General features: G+C 41.1%; 2 protein-coding genes across 10 annotated transcripts in view; one reads left to right on the forward strand and one right to left on the reverse strand.

The window, feature by feature from the left end:
- LOC309474319 (centrosomal protein of 95 kDa-like) overlaps window positions 1-19,623 on the forward strand; it is a 306,785-nt gene that overhangs the window by 217,632 nt on the left and 69,530 nt on the right. For 8 of the 9 annotated variants that reach the window (XM_082136783.1, XM_082136785.1, XM_082136789.1 and 5 more), the window contains 4 exons: window positions 2,103-2,187; window positions 12,291-12,460; window positions 12,842-12,916; window positions 12,999-13,151. In XM_082136783.1, coding sequence (XP_081992909.1) covers window positions 2,103-2,187; window positions 12,291-12,460; window positions 12,842-12,916; window positions 12,999-13,151 — 483 coding nt within the window. The remainder of the gene's footprint in view (window positions 1-2,102; window positions 2,188-12,290; window positions 12,461-12,841; window positions 12,917-12,998; window positions 13,152-19,623) is intronic. The other variant, XM_082136788.1, reaches the window with a different exon arrangement.
- Window positions 1-19,623, reverse strand: part of LOC309474436 (uncharacterized protein) — an 88,414-nt gene that overhangs the window by 16,553 nt on the left and 52,238 nt on the right. The gene's annotated exons all lie outside the window — the stretch shown is intronic.

Below are 19,623 nucleotides of genomic sequence, written 5' to 3' on the forward strand. Positions count from 1 at the left end.
CTCAAAAAAAAAAAAAAAACACTGAACAAGAATGGTGTAAATAGAAAGGACATCATGAGGGAAACCACCTCTATCAAAAAAAAAGAAAAAAAAGAAGCTTGCCCTAGACTACCTGTGATGCTCCTAGATTTGCTGCCACCATTAGGTTGTAGCTGCTAAAGGAGGACCTACTAAGTTCCTAAGTTCACTTACTTTTTCCTGCCTGCACCGTGAAGGATTATTTAGTGTCTTCGATTACAATTTAAGTACAATTATTTGTATATTATTCATTTAGTCAGATTATTTATCATCACATATTTTGGTAACACTTTATAATAACTGCATGCTATTAATCATTAGTTAAGCATTACTAAACAGTTAATTCATCATATAGCATAAATAGTCCTCACTTTAGATGAGCTCACAAAAATAGTTAACTGACCACTACTAAATGCTTTATAACTACCTGAATTAAACATTAATTACAGTAGAAATACATGTTAATAAAGCATTTATTAACACACTAAGTAACTATTACTATATGTCTGAATAATATGAATTTAAACAGGTTATTAATAATTTACTTACACTTTCTAAGTGATCTTATGAACCACTGACAACTCCTAAATAACCGGTTTGTAAATAATGCAATACTTCATTTAGAAATTATAAATTGATCATTAATAAAGTATGAAAATACAATTATTAAACATATTATAGATATGCTTTAAAATCAAGAACAAAGCATTTATAAATGTATTTATAAACTGCTTATTAATGTCTTTTAATGCTTTATAAATGGCGAATTAACTGTTTATTAATGCTTAACTAATGATTAATAGCGTGCACTTATTATAAAGTGTTACCCATATTTTAAATCTAAGAGTAATCAATAGAGAAATCGAGGTAATTCCAAAAGGTCCACAAATGTTTTTCTAACAGATGGCATTGGGATATTTGCACACTGAACTGCGATTGATTTTCTTTCTTGCATCTCTTTGCATACTGTTATTTTTAGCCATTTATCGCCATGGTTAAATAAAACTAATATGTTGTTGTGCTGTTTGTTTATTCTCATATGCAGGTTAGGGCTGAGTGGTATGACAATGGCTGTCTTTGAATTTCTTTTATTTTTTTCCTCAGTCTAGATCATTTTCTATTAATCACCCATTTAAAGACTGTCTTCTGTGTTTCTGATACTGCACTAAACTAGTCCTACCTCTTAGATTAGATCATAAGCAGTTTGTTATGGGTAGATGCAGGTCTGAGGGTTTGGTACGATCTGTCGTTCCTCAGGGGTCAATTTTGGGCCCATTACTATATTTTTCCCCTTGGTCAACTTTTAAGATCACTCAGTCTTAGCTTTCATTTTTATCCAGAACATTCAGATTTGCATATATTTAAAAATCTGATATCTGATAATATGGCTATGGCCTTTATATCAAGGTATTTATGAGGAATAAAATGGACGTATCAATTTTCTTTGTTTTAACAGTGAGCAGTCTGAGGTTAAGTTCATTGGCTCACTCCACTAGCCTACAGAAAGTCTTTTACCTTAAATGTGGATGGCTCTATTCTGGAGTTCCAAACTAAACTCAGTTTGGGAGTGATATTTGATGATCATTTAACATATTATCCTCATGTCCAGAATACTGTTTAAAAAAAATCATCTTAGAAACAGAAGACTATGCCCCATGTTGTCATTCGTTTGAATTTAAAATTCTCATGTTTACCTGCAAGGCTTTGCGTGGTTTGGCTCCTCAATATTTGTTAGAGCTCTTAATCTCCTACACCCCAATGAGTGATCTCTGCTCTTCTGAAGCTTGACTTATAACTGTTCTGCCAAATTGTTTATAGGTGATAGAGCTTTCTCTTCATTTGCCACAAAACTATGGAAATATCTGCCCTCTGAGATTAGGCATGCAGAATCTCTTAGTGTTTTTAAATCTTCCATTAAAACTCACTTTTTTAGGGTCACTTTTATTTGATTACTTTGTAACTTTTTTTATTCTATACTCTTGTCTTCTTGAATTGTATTGATAGCATGCTTTTTCATTTGTATTGTGTATCAGAATGCATTTCTCTTTCATGAATGCATTTTTCTTATATGAATGTATTCCCAGATCCCCAGATCCTGCATCAAGTCATCTTGCTCTCGATCTTCCCAAACCAGACTCCAACAGACAGCCAGAAGAGAGACCCATTCCTGTAAGACATCAACCAATGGGACAGTACACACACTCACACACACACACACACACACAAACTGGCATATACTGTATAGTTTACCAGGATTCTTCATAGGCACAATTGTTTTTATCCTGGGCTAATCTTTATCCAAAGCGACTTACAAATGAGAACAATAGAATCATCAAACCAACAAGAGGGCAACGGTATGCAGGCCTGTTCACACCAAGGACGATAACTATAAAGATATAGTTCTAAAAATCGTTCTCAATATTAAAGAATAGCAGAGTCCACACCACAGCTATAACAATAACGGCACTGAGAAACGATATCGTTGGAATCACTTTCAGAACGATTTTATCCAGCTGATGAACGATAAAAACATTGACAATCAGAATCCATCCTGCTGTAACGAGCTCGAACATTTAAAGCGGCAGACAAGCACATGCTTAGAATTAACAGAACAATATCGTCCGCTGGTGTGGACGCTAATATTGTTATCTTTATAGTTATCTTAATAGTTATCATTCTTGGTGTGAACGGGCCTTAAGTGCTGTCAAGTCGCAGTTAGTCTAGCAAAGTGCTAGTTTTTTTCTTTTCTTTTTTTGGAATTGGCAGAATAGAATAGAATAGAATAGAATAGAATAGAATAGAATAGAATAGAATAGAAAAAGATGCATCTTCAGTTTTTAAGTAATGAGTTTAGGGGTGGAGAGCCGTGGTTGTTCTGTAGGCAAACATCGATGCCTTGAATTTGATGGGAGCGGCAATTGGCAACCAGTGCAAGCTTACTAATAGGTGTGACGTGCGCTCTCTTCGGCTTGTTAAAGACCACTCTTGCTGCAGCATTCTGTGTGGCACCATTAAGCATTTTCCAAAGGAAAACATTATAAAGAAAACGCTTAACGTAGCTTATTGCATTAAGACAGTGATATTAAAAGATTCAGTATACACCTTGTTAATAAAGCACACCAAACAGACATGCAGATGCAGACACATTAAGCATTAATCTTTATAACAGCTTTCCATGTGGGAGAAAACTCTTAACATAAAAGTATTGTCTTTCCACTTTGTTTACGGTGCTGTTGTCTTAGCAGTAGATTGTTATCCCTGGTTGTTGTTTTAGTACATTAAGCCACGTAAAGAATTTTAGAATGTCCCAGTGACGCCATCGTAATGCATTGCTTTCAGTGAGAATTGAGAAACATTTCTTGTGAAACCTCTACTGAGGCAAAGGGCATGGGTATTTTGTCTTCATGAAAATTATATTTGGGGTATAAGTTTATCATCATGACATATGTTGGGGTATTTTCAATTTGAACAGCCGGCTTCATCTTGCGTAGCCTATAGTCTATGACGCAACTCCTAAACCTTTACAATTTCTCGAAATAAAACAATATGAAATACCAGCCAGAATAATTTAATTTAGTCGTTTTGGTCATTATTCATATAAAACAGAGTGAAAAGCAAAGGGACGGTATCAAGACCACAAGCTTGATTATGTGTTGGAGCGCTAAACAAGAGGCTGGGTTTAGAAATGGTAATGTTTAGGTTGAGATATAAATGTTAAAAAAAAAAAATTATGAATTGGAATGTAAATTAATGAAAGTCATCTTTTTAGGCATTTTGATGCGAGTCATTCTATTGATGCCAGAGGAAAAGACTCTAGAGTGCGCTTTTAGCGTCTGTGTATTGATGCAAAAACCCTAGAAATTAAATTTAGCATATATACATATTAAAAAACAAGTTGTATATAATTTATATTATTTCTAATAAAATAATAATCTTGTATAAGGAAAATTAGGCAACCTAAAAGGGCACCAAACCTATGATAAGGTAATTACAGATATCAAAAAATACTGTCGTGCCGTTGATATGTATTAATGCACATGGAAACGCGGGTGGAATGAGCCACGACAAGGAGAGTCTTTTCACAAGTTTTACTGAAGTCCTTCGGACACAGATGCAAGTTACAGTTCACAGCACACTCACCAACAGTGTTACGTTCATGAACACAGACTTATAATCAGGTTGCTGCAGCTGATAAGCGCTCTTGCTCCGGCACTGGACAGCAGTTTTTCCGACGTGCGATGAGCATGCGAGCGAGAACAACAACTAACGTTACCAACGTAACTTCATGCTCTATACTTAGGAGTGCGTATCTGAACATCCAATGAGCTACAAGAACACAGTAGGCAGTTAAGGGACTTAAAGGGCCAGGTTACAACACTATCCCCCCTCTTTTAGCAATACTGAGTCCCTTCAGTATAAATAACCCAAAAACAGTAACCAAAACAGTAACTAAAAATTTTTACATGTAATAATGAACAGTAAGTACCTTTAGCCTGGAAAAGTCCTCAAAGGCGTTAACTCTGAAATAACAGTCCATAAGTGCTTGCACTTAACTAAAGTCTGGAACAGTCATTCTCTTTTCTCTTAATCATTGTATCTTGCAGGCTTACGAATTTCTCTTCCTTTGTTTGTCCTCTTGATTGTTTCTTCTTGTCCTAGGTCTAACATAAACCCAAATTCTCTTTCTTTTCTTCTTCGGCGAGCTGCTGGCTGACGTTTTCTTCCTTTGTCCAGGTTTTCCTTGGGCTCCAGGTCAGAAGATACTGAATCTGTTTCACTACTGTCCTGGGTTGCGAGCTGTTCAGGTTCAAGCTGAGGTTCTTGAATGATAGGATTATCCGGGGTGCTCTTTTGCAGAATCTGACTCCTTTGGCGCTTAACCCATGCTGGAATCACCTCACAGTCATAAGGTTTGAGACGATCATGATGCATGATTATCTTGTGTCGTAACCCCTGAACCTCATAAAGTACAGGGCCACGACAGGCAGATATCACCACGGGCCCTTTCCAAGGTGCTTGGAGTTTTGGACTTTGTCCCTTCTTTTTGGTGCTGTCCCTAATATACACAAGATCTCCCACACTATACATCCTCTCTTGAGCCCTGAGATCATACGTCTTCTTTTGACGTTGTTGAGCTGTTCGAAGGTGCTCTCTGGCAGTGTCGTGTGCTTCTTTTAAGCCTTTTTCCAAGTTGTACAGGTAATCTGGAACTCCCAAACTATCTGACCTCTGCTCTGCTATGCCAGACCACAGATCTTGAGGTTGGTAGACTTCCCTTCCGAGCATGAGCCTATTTGGTGTGAATCCGGTAACTGCATGCTGGGAGCTACGATACGCTGATGTAAGGAGAGGAAGATGCACATCCCAGTTTTTCTGATTCTGGTTCACATAGCAGCGGATCATCTGCAGGAGTGTACGGTTGAACCGCTCAACTTGCCCATTTGAGGCAGGATGGTAAGGGGTCGTCCTTGTTTTTGTGATCTGCAAGAGACTACAAACATTCTTGAATAGTGAACTTTCGAAGTTGCGACCCTGGTCTGTGTGCAGTTCAAGCGGTGCACCAAACCTGGAAATGAACTCGTAAACTAGTGTCCTAGATGTAGTTTCTGCCCCTTGGTCTGGAACCGGAAATGCTTCCACCCATCGAGTGAATTGATCACTGATGATGAGAACATACTTGTTACCAGAACTGGACACAGGAAATGGACCCAGTATATCGAGATGGATCCGATCCATTGGGGCCCCTGCTTGGTAATTTTGAAGCTTGGCTCTCTTAGTAGGTCCTGTAACTTTGCAAGCATTGCAGTGTTGGCACCGTTGTATGTACAAATGTACATCTCCACCCATGCCATACCAGTGAAAACTCTGACGGAGTCGCTCTAACGTCTTGCCTTCCCCCAAATGGCCAGACTGGGGTGGGTTGTGGCAGGCTTGCAACACTTCTGTTTTCATTGAAGCTGGTACTAGTAGCAGCAAGGAAGGGCTAAGTCCTCCAGGCCTTTCCCAACGATAGAAGAGAACCCCTTGATGTGATTGGACTTGCGGCCAACACAGCCAGTATTTCCTTACTGCTGGACTTTTCAATGCTACCTGCTCTTTTGTGGGAAGGGTTTCACTCTCTTTCCACTCATGCAAGATTGAAAGATCAGGATCAGCTTTTTGTTCTTGAGCCAGCTGTTGTTTGGTAATGGTTTCTAACCAGTTAACACGTGGGGCTCCAAGCAACTCTGAAGCTGGCCTGTTCTCTTCACCTGTGCAAATGTCATTGTGTTCCTCTGTTTCACACTCAATGCGCCTTACTGCTAGTGGCACAACGTCATCAACGTCTTCTTCGAACCTCTCCCAACGATCATGAAGTCTTTGGCAGTGTTGGCAACCTCCACATGGCAAATCTGAAACATCCTTCCCCGCCTGATAACAGTTACACATATTGTGGATCTCGCCCTCACGTCTTGACATCGCATCAGCATTTGAATGGTGTTTTCCAGCCCTGTGCTCAATGTCAAAATCATACTGGCTCAGCTCTTCCAGCCATCGTGCAAGCTGTCCTTCAGGGTGTTTGAAACGGAACAACCAGGTCAGACTGTTGTGATCGGTGCGCAAAAGGAACTTCTTGCCAAGCAGGTAGTGTCGAAATTGGCGGGTGTAGCAAACAATAGCTAGCAACTCTCGTCTTGTTACACAGTATCTCCTCTGAGCTGGGGTAAGGTGGTTACTGGCGTAGGTGATAACTCTCTCCTCTCCCCACTGGATTTGTGATAACACTGCTCCGATGCTGTGATTTGATGCATCTGTGTCCAGGATATATTTCCCTTCCGCAGAAGGATACCCAAGTATCGGTACAGAAGTTAACTTTTCCTTGAGCTGTGTGAAGGCATTTTGGTGCTCCTCAGTCCACAGGAATGTTACTTCTTTTCGAAGGAGTTCATTCAGAGGGCTGGCCAACTCAGAGAATGCCGGGACAAACTTCCTGTAGTAGTTACACAGTCCAAGGAAGGCCTTTAGCTCATGCACACTTGTGGGGGTTTTCCAAGCTTCCACATCCTTAATTAAAGCTGGATTGGGGCGTATACCCTCACCACTGACCACATGGCCCAGAAAAAGGACTTCATCTTTGAGTAGATGACACTTTGATGGCTTCAGCTTCAACCCGTAACTGTCGAGGCGTTGGAATACGACTTCGAGATGATCAAGGCTCTCGTCTACCCCTTTACCCAGGATTATGATGTCATCCAAGTAGATTAGAAGGGTTTCCCACTGAAGTCCTCAAAGAACAAGCTCCATTGCCCTTTGGAAAGTGCTTGGAGCAGTGCACAATCCGAAGGGCATACGATTGTATTCATAGAGGCCATAGCGAGTGATTAAGGCCGTCTTTGCTCTGTCCATTTCATCTACTACAATTTGCCAGTACCCAGACTGGAGGTCTAGGGTAGAGAAAACACAAGCACCACCAAGAACATCAAGACATTCCTCAATCTTGGGGAGAGGATAAGCATCCTTAATTGTCAGGCTGTTTAGGCGCCGATAGTCGACACACCAGCGGACACCACCATCCTTTTTACGGACTAGCACCACAGGTGATGCCCACTCCGAGGAGGAAGGTGTAACGACTCCTGCTTCCAGCATAGCTTTGAGATGCCTTTCCTCTTCCCCTTGAAACCCAAGGGGAGTCCGTCTTACAGGCTGGCGTACTGGCCTAGCTGCTCCAGTGTTTATCTTGTGAGTGACAGCTGTTAAGAATCCAAGGTCATCATCTGACATGGCAAAGAGAAACCTGTATGAATGCAGGAGCTTAACAAGTCGTTGTTGCTGTTCCTCACTTAATGCCCCGCTTGAAGCAGCATAAAGGGCTTGGAGGTGCTCGGGTAAGTCAGTGGCAGTTGTCAGTCTTCTCAGTTCTGAATAAACTGTGTCATCACTCTGCTCTTGAAGACTACAATCCTCTTCTTGCTGCCTGTAATTTGATAAGCTCTCATCTGAATAAGTTTCAACTAAGAGACCAAGGCAGGCTCCTTTCAGTAAGGTAGTTTTGTGGCTGGAAAGATTGCAGAGCCTGACAATCACCCGTTGCTCCATGGTTGTGACAACACTTCCAGAAGCCACAGTTTCCGTGAACAGGTAGGGTTCCAAAACAGCACAGACACCAGGTTTTGGATTGTCAACTTCTCCCCAGACAAGACATTCACTTTCTGGAGGTAACATTGTGTCTGTCTCCAGGACCACTCGTGCAACGTGATAGTCTGTTCCATCACCGCCAACGATCCTAGCAGGAACCAGCTCCTCCTCAATTAATACTCTGCCACTAGTGTGGATTGTTACATTAGCAGCTTGCAGAAGATCGAGGCCCAGAAGAACAGAGTCACGTATCGGAGCCACAAAAACGTCCCATTCTGCACTCCAGGTACCAATTTGGATTTTAACTTTTAGTCCACCTTTGGCGCTCATGTCTTTCCCTGATTCCGCATTATGGAGGCATGTCTGTGTTAAAGCTGTCTGCTTATTTGAGGGAAACTGCTGATACAAGGTTTCTGAGATGACTGTCGCTTCAGCTCCTGTGTCTACAACGGCTTTCACTGGAATGCTGTTCACAGTTGCATCAATGAGCAAGCTTGGGCCTCTACTTGTAGCGCGTCCCACCTGGGGTGTGGGGGACTGACTTCTCCAGCTTACAGAGTCTCTTGAAGCAGTACTGCGGTTTTGATCCTTACTACTCTGACCAGAGTTGGGTGGCGGGGTTGCCAGCCTCACGCACTCTCTGCGAAAATGTCCTTCTTCACCACAGTGATAACACAAACCTGTTCCAACACGGCTGGGACTTGGGGAGTAGGATCTGGTTTGTGCTGCACCTCTTTGTGTTGGAGACCGCCCTCGCCTACTTTCCTGATTTGCTTCCTCCAGCTTTCTTGACTCCTTAGCCACAGGGTTGTCTAGTTTTGATTGCAGCTGCTCCATCTTTTTCATCAGGAGGTGAAACTGGTCAGCAGTCACATAGTTCTTACTAATTCTCTCCACTGTCTCTGTTAGGGATGCAGTTTTCTGCGAGAGAAGGGCTAGCTGGTCTGTAGTGACGTAGCTTGGACTATGCACTCTGCGTGAGGCTGCTGGAGGTTCAATGGACACATCATCATCATCATCTGCCCATGAAATACGCCTGGCTCTGCTTTTTGCATCAACATCACGCCCCACAGTGGCTCGATAATTGTGTTCGTGGGCCCTACAAGTCTTTGAGTTCTCCAAGCTTCCTTCTAATTGTGGTTGGGGGGTCTCGTTGACCAAAACGTTGAGTTAGCTGCTCTTTCAGAAGAGTGTAGTCCTCTCGAATATGCTCAGGAAGTGAACAGACATACTTAATTGCTGCCCCCCTCAGGCATTCATGTAAATAATCCACCCTGTGGGCTCCACTCCATCCATACTTCCTGGCCTGCCGTTCAAATGGTACTAGAAATGATTCCCAGTCCCCACTACCATCAAAAATAGCGAGCTTTGCTCTGGGATCCTCTTGAGAAACGGGTTGGCCTTGATGAAGAGGAATGCTGTGTCTTTGTTCAGCAGCGTGGATAGGTGGCAGTAGCTGAGAGCCACGCTCACTCTTTCGCTGCCTAACACCTGTCTCTATGGAGGGGGTAGCTCTGGTGCGGCCTGAAGTACGTGCTCTCTGTTGTATGACTTCCAGCTCAGCAGGAAACGGTCCACTTGTAATGTTGCGTGACCTCTCTGGATTCTCTAAGGGAAACTGTGAATCACAGTAAGGCGTCCATCTATTTCTGACAGTGGGCTGCAAACTCTCACGGGTATCCCACCTAGGTGCAGTGGACATGAATGTTTGCGGGGCTTGGGTACTACTTGCAATATGGTGCAATATTGGATTCATCATCGTTCGCAGTTGCTCATTATTCTTGCTCTGATTTTCGAGCAATGCCTTCAACCAATCTGGAGGCTGGTCGGGATCAGGGGCTGCTGCTGCCATTGCTCCTTGATATAAATCTTCCTGGGACATGTTTTAATATTTCTGTGTTTACTATGTCTCGTGTTTCATTCTCTGTTGTTGTTTTATATATATATCTTTTTTCTCTTTTTTTTCTTTTTTTTTCTATCTTTTTTTATCTTTCTTTTTTTAATATCTTTTTTATCTTTCTGTTTTTCTTTTCTTTCTTTTTTTATATCTTTTTTTTCATCTTTTTTTTCCTTTTCTTTTTTTAATTTTTTCTTTTTCTTTTTTTTACTACAGTCAATTATTCTCACAGAAATCTTCCAGGAGTGTTTGATTTTCCTGATGTCTCTGACAGTTCACAGTGTAGTTGAGTCAACACAGTTCTCATCGGGTGCGAGGACGTCAGCAAACTCGCGCTTCCGGCCTCAAGTAAACTGTCTGGTCTTGAAGAATGGTGAAGGGCTTTTTATTTATAGTTTTGTCTTATTTTTTATTTCAGTCAATTATCCTTACAGACGTCCTCCAGTAGCATTTGATTTTCTTAATGTCTCTGGCAATTCAGTGTAGTTGAGTCAACACGGTTCTCATCGGGCGCGATGACGTCAACCAGCGCGACTCCGGCCTCAAGTGAAGCGCTAACAAATTAGCATGCCACTGCAGCATCCACTTTTTTTTTTTTTTTTTAATCAATATCCGATATTCTTCTGGGTTAATTCACGGAGTTTCAAACACACTTCTGACACCAGTTGTCGTGCCGTTGATATGTATTAATGCACATGGAAACGCGGGTGGAATGAGCCACGACAAGGAGAGTCTTTTCACAAGTTTTACTGAAGTTCTTCGGACACAGATGCAAGTTACAGTTCACAGCACACTCACCAACAGTGTTACGTTCATTAACACAGACTTATAATCAGGTTGCTGCAGCTGATAAGCGCTCTTGCTCCAGCTGATAAGCGCTCTTGCTCCGGCACTGGACGGCAGTTTTTCCGACGGGCGATGAGCATGCGAGCGAGAACAACAACTAACGTTACCAACGTAACTTCATGCTCTATACTTAGGAGTGCGTATCTGAACATCCAATGAGCTACAAGAACACACTAGGCAGTTAAGGGACTTAAAGGGCCAGGTTACAACAATACTTTCTTAGTAGTACAATTTTTAGTTTTGATATGTGAAATAGGAATTTCAACTAATAAGAAAATATTGATATCTGTAATTAAATTTGAGTGGCAGCTTATTGTGATATTTAACTAGTGAAAATACAATTACAAAAAAATATCAAGAATAATAGCTTTTACTAGTTGAAATTTTATTTTTATATTAAGAATTGTATTTCTGCGAGAACGATTTTTACAAGTGGAAATGTTATTCTTGATATGAAATTCATATCCTGTGAATGATTAAAAGTCAAAACAGCTTGCTTTAGTGGTGTAATCCTGCTCCCGGCCACTGCAAAACATTTTTATACCAGGCCTGTATAGTGAAGACTAGGGCTGCATGATTAATCGTATTTTAATCGTGATGATTTCTACTTCTCTCAGTTAATTAAAAATAATGATTGCAAAATTGGCCTGCTGTTGCTGGTTTGTGTTTTTTGTTTTTTCTTTGTTTTTGTTTTTTTCACTCGTACCACATGACCTCTGCAGATTCACTATGGCATAGAAATGCATAATTTCTAGTCTGAGGATGCGAACATCTCCGAGTTGAATGTCAGGGTTGTCATCTCATAATTATAGTATTTACATCATGATGTGAATTAAGTGACATGCATTTCAATCCAAATGTGGAACTTACTATACAGTATGCAATTTTGGATGCAGCAAGAATGCAACAGTTGGGTTCCGGAAGTAAAAAGTCCATTAATTGTATCCATAGGGAAATGTATTTTTAACAATAACTTATGAATTTATAATTTTATAGCTGGACCACGATCACAGAGCTGAAAGCGTTTAGGCGGAACAATTTTAGTAAGGAGAAAATGGACGTCTATCATTTAACCCTTCACATTCCAGCACAAACTGAATGCATGCTTGCAGTCGACTGTGGAGGGGAAGAGTTTAAGCGGACTAAATGTTTGGAGAAGTCCAGCATACATCACCAGTTTTGAGAATGTTTTTACTAGAATATTGAGTTATGTCATTTTGATTAAACATTACAAGGTCAAAAAATAGAACACAGAAAGTGTCCTTGTAAACATGTATGCCAGATCACACACAAACATAAACAGCACTGCAGAACAGCATCCACTAATTATTCCTTGTGCTTATCAGATCTTCTTTATTGTATGAATACATTTTAACAATTTGCTTCATATGTTTTTTTTTTACATTTTACCTAGTGAGAGTGAAGGAGAACAATCTTCTTCCCATTCTGCTGGATGAGTTTCCGCAGGTGCAGCTCTCTCCTCACACTCTGTCCCGCATGTGGAAACAACAGCTCAGACAGATTGACCAGCTCAACTCCTCCAAAAACCAGAGCAGACACACACTACCCAAACGTTTAAACCAAGTGAGAGATCTAACACACAAACACAGTTTTTATTGCCCATTAGGCTGCTAAATTTAAATTCAGTAGTTTTATTGGCCCGTTTACATTTAGAATTATCAGAATACTGTCAGCATTCCAATTTTTAAAAAAAATGGCTAAAAATGATAGATAGATAGATAGATAGATAGATAGATAGATAGATAGATAGATAGATAGATAGATAGATAGATAGATAGATAGATAGACTTGTGCACTATATTTCAAGCCTTCTGAAAAATTTAATTTTGGCAAAAGATAACGTGTTAATTTTAAACTGTCTTGGCTAACCACTTCTGATCAGTGTGCCCAGGTCCACAGGTTTCAGCACTGAATGCAATGGGTTTACTTATTTTGTTTTTGTAGCTGGAAGAAGCTCAGAAAAGACATGACATGCTGGTGCAGATCATCCGCAAAGAACAGGAACACAACAGTCGTCTGGTAAGAGCAAACTCTTAACAAAGACACATAAAGACATAATCATACAAAATTAAAAGATCTGAATCTGAATCTTATGTTTCAGAGAGTGTTCAGAGAGAGGATCCAACAGCAGAAGTTTGCTCAGAATAAGCTGAGAGAACAGCGACAACAGTTTGCTCGTGCTAAAAAATACTACAGCATCTATCACGTTCAGCTACGTGCCAGACTGATGCAAGCAAAGACGCAAGAAGAGCGAGTAAGTCCCAAATCCACACCTACTATTACTGATGCTAGTTAAAACACACCTGTGCACCCAGCGACGACTGGGGAGGGGGAGGGGATACACCGCTCTACAGTAATTTGAAAGTGATTGCAGTACCAGTTTTGGCCACAATCTTACATACGGCTCCTTTAAGACGTCCTCCCCATTATAAACAAAGCATTTATTTAATAAAGCTCTAATTACAGCTCGTTGGGGATCCATGGTAAGAAGTGACGTCACGGTACGAAGTGACGTACCAGTCGTTTGCATATGACCGCCTCCAGCGCAAGACAACTACGCCTCCTTTCGCATCATCGCATCGTTGTCACGCCCACAGGTGTTCAGTCGACGTGGAGAGAGTGGGTCTGTTTACAAGAAGATTGCGATGCCACGCAGATGTGCTGTTCCTGGCTGTCGACAAACAAAATGTTTGAATACGCTGCCAAACGATCCAAACGTCAGGGAAAAATGGATGCAGTTTATTGTTTGCGACATCCCAGTCACGGCAGTGTTAATTTAAGCGTGTGTTCAAAGATGACTGTTTTGAGAACAATTCGCAGTATGATGCTGGCTTTGCCAGAAAACTTTTGCTTAAAGATCAGGCCGTGCCGACTATTCTGGTCCCAACAATGACGCCGCAAACTGTAAGTAATGTATTTCATCTTAAAACTACTTTTTGTCAATGACGATTGACTTTAATGACTTTAAGATTATTTGTTATTAGGCCCAAGCCTTGAAAGGGCGAAGGCCCTATTGTTTTCTTTAGGATTATTTATTAGGGCCCAAGCCCTGAAAGGGCGCAGGACCCTATTGTTTTCGTAAGGATTATTTATTAGGGCCCAAGCCCTGAAAGGGCAAAGGCCCTATTGTTTTCCTGAGGATTATTATTATCAGGGCCCAAGCCCTGAAAGGGCGAAGGCCCTTTTGTTTTCCTAAGGATTATTTTTTTCTATTATTAGGGCCCAAGCCCTGAAAGGGCGCAGAGCCCTATTGTTTTCCTTAGGATTATTTGTTATTAGGGCCCAAGCCCTGAAAGGGCGAAGGCCCTATTGTTTTTGTTAGGATTATTAGGGCCCAAGCCCTGAAAGGGCGAAGGCCCTACTGTTTTCTTTAGGATTATTATTATTATTAGGGCCCAAGCCCTGAAAGGGCGAAGGCCCTATTGTTTTCCTAAGGATTATTAGGGCCCAAGCCCTGAAAGGGCGCAGGACCCTATTGTTTTCGTAAGGATTATTTATTAGGGCCCAAGCCCTGAAAGGGCAAAGGCCCTATTGTTTTCCTGAGGATTATTATTATTAGGGCCCAAGCCCTGAAAGGGCGCAGAGCCCTATTGTTTTCCTTAGGATTATTTGTTATTAGGGCCCAAGCCCTGAAAGGGCGAAGGCCCTATTGTTTTTGTTAGGATTATTAGGGCCCAAGCCCTGAAAGGGCGAAGGCCCTATTGTTTTCTTTAGGATTATTATTGTTTTCCTAAGGATTATTATTATCATTAGGGCCCAAGCCCTGAAAGGGCGAAGGCCCTATTGTTTTCCTAAGGATTATTAGGGCCCAAGCCCTGAAAGGGCGAAGGCCCTATTGTTTTCGTTAGGATTATTTGTTATTATTTCTTTTTCTACTTCTCGGGCACTTTTGGGGCCCTTAACGTGCTCAAACTCTTGAAACTTTACACACAGGTCAGAACCCGCGGCCATCAGGGCCGGGCTGAAGCTGGTACCCGGGCGTGGCAGGGGGGCTCAACAGCGCCCCCTTGAACGGGGTCCGAAAACTTGGTCCATAAATCAGACACGCTTGCATGTAATAATATGAAACTCGGTACATAGATCTCATCGGGCCGAACAACTTTCGTGCTCTAAGTTTTACACCAGCCCTACAGGAAGTCCGTTATTATTCGTTGTTTGGAAAACGCATAGCCCTGAAAGGGCGAAGGCCCTATTGTTTTTGTTAGGATTATTAGGGCCCAAGCCCTGAAAGGGCGAAGGCCCTACTGTTTTCTTTAGGATTATTATTATTATTAGGGCCCAAGCCCTGAAAGGGCGAAGGCCCTATTGTTTTCCTAAGGATTATTAGGGCCCAAGCCCTGAAAGGGCGCAGGACCCTATTGTTTTCGTAAGGATTATTTATTAGGGCCCAAGCCCTGAAAGGGCAAAGGCCCTATTGTTTTCCTGAGGATTATTATTATTAGGGCCCAAGCCCTGAAAGGGCGCAGAGCCCTATTGTTTTCCTTAGGATTATTTGTTATTAGGGCCCAAGCCCTGAAAGGGCGAAGGCCCTATTGTTTTTGTTAGGATTATTAGGGCCCAAGCCCTGAAAGGGCGAAGGCCCTATTGTTTTCTTTAGGATTATTATTGTTTTCCTAAGGATTATTATTATTATTAGGGCCCAAGCCCTGAAAGGGCGAAGGCCCTATTGTTTTCCTAAGGATTATTAGGGCCCAAGCCCTGAAAGGGCGAAGGCCCTATTGTTTTCGTTAGGATTATTTGTTATTATTTCTTTTTCTACTTCTCGGGCACTTTTGGGGCCCTTAACGTGCTCAAACTCTTGAAACTTTACACACAGGTCAGAACCCGCGGCCATCAGGGCCGGGCTGAAGCTGGTACCCGGGCGTGGCAGGGGGGCTCAACAGCGCCCCCTTGAACGGGGTCCGAAAACTTGGTCCATAAATCAGACACGCTTGCATGTAATAATATGAAACTCGGTACATAGATCTCATCGGGCCGAACAACTTTCGTGCTCTAAGTTTTACACCAGCCCTACAGGAAGTCCGTTATTATTCGTTGTTTGGAAAACGCATACAATGGAATGTGAAATACTCCTCCTAGGGAATTCATCCGATCGCCACCAAACTCGGTGTGAATGAAGTCAAGACATTGAGGATGAATTCTTGCGAACGGATTTTTGATATCTCGGTTTGGCCGTGGCAAGGAAACGAATTTATGGCGAATAATGGGACACAGGAAGTGTGTTATAACTTCTGCATACATTAACTGATCTTGATGAAACTTCAGCAGTGTGTTCGTTGTAAGAGGCCGATCACATGGATGTGACTATTGTGAGTCAAAGTTATAGCGCCACCAACTGGCAGCAGGAAGTTTGTCACTTTCTAAATGCTTTTGACAAAAGTGGGGGGGTTAATTTTATGTACAGTCACAAAAATCAGTACGCATATTGGTCTCATCGAGTCGGAAAATTTTCTAATTTACATTCATTACCTCCGACCAACAGGAAGTCAGATATTTTGGTTTGAATGTGGATGTTTCGAAGAATTTTCTCTCTCTCTGTGAGAGGGAGAGGGAGAGGGGGGGGAGAGATTTTTCTTTGAGTGAGAATACTTTTAATTATTGGTTTTCATGGTTTCAGGGGCTTTTGGGGCCCTTAACATGCTCGGAAACTCTTGAAACTTTGCACACAGGTCAGAACCCGCAGCCATTAGGGCCGGGCTGAAGCTGGTACCCGGGCGTGGCAGGGGGGCTCGACAGCGCCCCCTGGAATGGGATTCGAACACTTGTCCATAAATCAAACACGCTTGCATGTAATAATATGAAACTCGGTACACATATAGATCTCATCGGCTTGAACAACTTTCGTGCTCTAAGTTTTACGCCAGCCCAACAGGTAGTCGGCTATTATGGGTTGTTTGGAAACGCATGCCCCTGGATTTCGATATACTTCTCCTTGGGAATTGATCGGATTGCCACCAAACTCGGTCAGCATGAAGTCAAGACATTGAGGATGATAAATTGCCAGCGGATATTTGATATCTCGAACGGTTTGGCCGTGGCGAGGAAATGAATTTATGGCGAGAAAAGAGAAACACGAAGTGGAATAACTTCTGCATACATTAACTGATCTTGATGAAACTTCAGCAGTGTGTTCGTGGTAAGAGGCCGATCAGATGGATGTAACTATTGTGAGTCAAAGTTATAGCGCCACCAACTGGCAGCAGGAAGTGTGTCACTTTCAACATGCTTTTGACAAAAGTGGGCGGGTTAGTTTTAACTACAGTAAAAAAAAAATAGTTTGTATATTGGACTCATCAAGCCGGACAACTTTCTAATTTACATTCATTAGCTCCGGCCATCAGGAAGTCAGATATTTTGGTCTGAATGTGGATTTCTTTGCAAAATCAGCCTCTGAATTTTTAGCCACTCCTCTTAAACTATTTATTTTATTCCCACCAAACTTTTTCAACATGATGAAAATACATTAAATATGCTAAATTGTGAACGGATAATAAATATCTCAAACGGTTTTGCTATGGCTGGGATTCAATTAATGTCAAAAAGGAAGCAGGAAACATCTCATAACTTCTAAAAATGTAATTATACAACATTTATTTTTATATAAAATTATACAAATATTAGAACTAAACCCATTTTATTCTGTTTTTGCAATTCAAGGAGTATGAAAAAGTTAAAAACAGGCTATTTAGTGCTATTTGGTTCAACAAAAAAAGAAAACATAGGGCTATACTGCCCTCTTGTGTCCAAAAGGATATCAAAATAGTATATAAAACCTTTTACTAGGTAGGCCTATTGTATTTAAATATAAATGTATTAGGTATATGACTGTGAGGATATTTTCCCATCGGTTAATCGACGTGTGACACGAGCGGGTGCTTTTAAATCGCTAATATAAAAGTGAAAGTAAAAAACGGACGTCCGCACGGACATTGATAATGGTGCACACACGTTGGAAAGAATGATACTTTTAAACATAACACTAAACCGCCATTAGGTGTCGCCAGACTGAGTCATTCATGATTGAGACAGATGTTTATGGATTGACCATTGAATCTTTGAGTCAACCGATTCGTTTCAAAATGCTGAATCATTCAGTAATGAGAAAACAAGTTGCCATGAGATGCGCGATGGTTCTGCTGTGATCTTTGTTTAACTATTTTTGCTGCTGAAACAGAACAAAAACAGTCAATATTGCATCTAAAATGTAAGTGACTTAATTGTAACTGTTTATTAACCTGTTGTATGAAATCAATGTCACAGTTTCAATCGTGATTGTATTCAGGAAATAGTAGCCTACTCGTCAAGTGAGGTTGCTTAACTCTATGTTATAAAATATATAAAAACTCCATATTTGTCATTTTTATAGTCAGTATGTTGTTAACTGGGTTGCTTTTTTGTGTGCTGCGCTCATTTGTTTACAATTCTCCTGGAGAAGCTGCATGAGCCTCAGCAGGGCAACCTTGTTACCATTGATCAGTAATCCATTTATTATTAACTGCTGATTGCAACTTAAAATGAATGTAATGAAATTAGAATAATCTCTCGTTTTAGTGATTCCCAAGTTATTTTTTGTTTGTTATTGACGTTCTAATCATGCTATACTCTGGTCGGGCAAGTAAAATTCTCTTTCAGGTAGGCCTATTGTATTTATATATAAATATATTAGGGATGTGACTGTGATACAATTTTCCCACCGGTTAATCGACGTGTGACACCGCTGAGGGCTTTTAAATCGCTAACTTAAAAGCGAAAGTAAAATACAGACGTCCGCACAGACATTGATAATGGTGCAGAGTAGAGCGAGCATTTTCAATGTATTCCTATGGAAGTAGGAATAAACTAATACATTTTATTTATGTTTTTATGTGTCCACTGTTCAACCGCAACAGCGTCACACACACACACACACATTCCAGAATTGCAATCTTGACATCGCAGCCTGTTCATTATAGCCCTAATACAATATAATAATAAAAATAGTCAACATAAGATATACGAATTACACTGCTCTGTTTAAATAGTCAGTAGTACAATTTGTACCATTCACAGTAAGCAGAGCTCCGCTGTGATGTTTCCAAGCACATTTTTGCGCGTGTCAAGAGGATGATTTTTTCCATCGATATTGGAACACGAGTGAAGTACAAAGCCTATAATAAAGAATAGTTTAGCATCCAAATACATCGCAAATATTGAAACATTTTGATTCTACTGAGAGGGTTACGTGAGACCAACACGGCTTACTTTTGTTTTTATTTATATATTAAATTTAAAGGATTTGTTGTGGAATATTTTGAGTGTATCATAAAATCAGAGACAAGTAATATTTTCTGTCTTATATATATATATATATATATATATGTGTGTGTGTGTGTGTGTATATATATATATATATATATATATATATATATAAATATAGCTGCGAGCAGCGATGGAGGGCCAAAGCCGGCGGCACCGCCACCCCGGTGCCTTTAGGTAACTAAAGGCACCGGGGTTGCGGTGCCACCGGCTTGGGCCCGCAATCGCTGTTCGCAGCTATATTTTATTATTATTATTATTATTTTTCTGTCAACCTTTCGGGCACTTTTGAGACCCTTAACGTGCTCGAAAACTCTTGAAACTTTGCACACGGGTCAGAACCCGCGGCCATCAGGGCCGGGCTGAAGCTGGTACCCGGGCGTGGCAGGGGGGCTCAACAGCGCCCCCTTGAACGGGGTCCGAAAACTTGG

Source organism: Leuciscus leuciscus (genome assembly GCF_965113295.1).
Source record: "Leuciscus leuciscus genome assembly, chromosome: 14".
In the NCBI taxonomy this organism is placed as follows: Eukaryota; Metazoa; Chordata; class Actinopteri; order Cypriniformes; family Leuciscidae; genus Leuciscus; species Leuciscus leuciscus.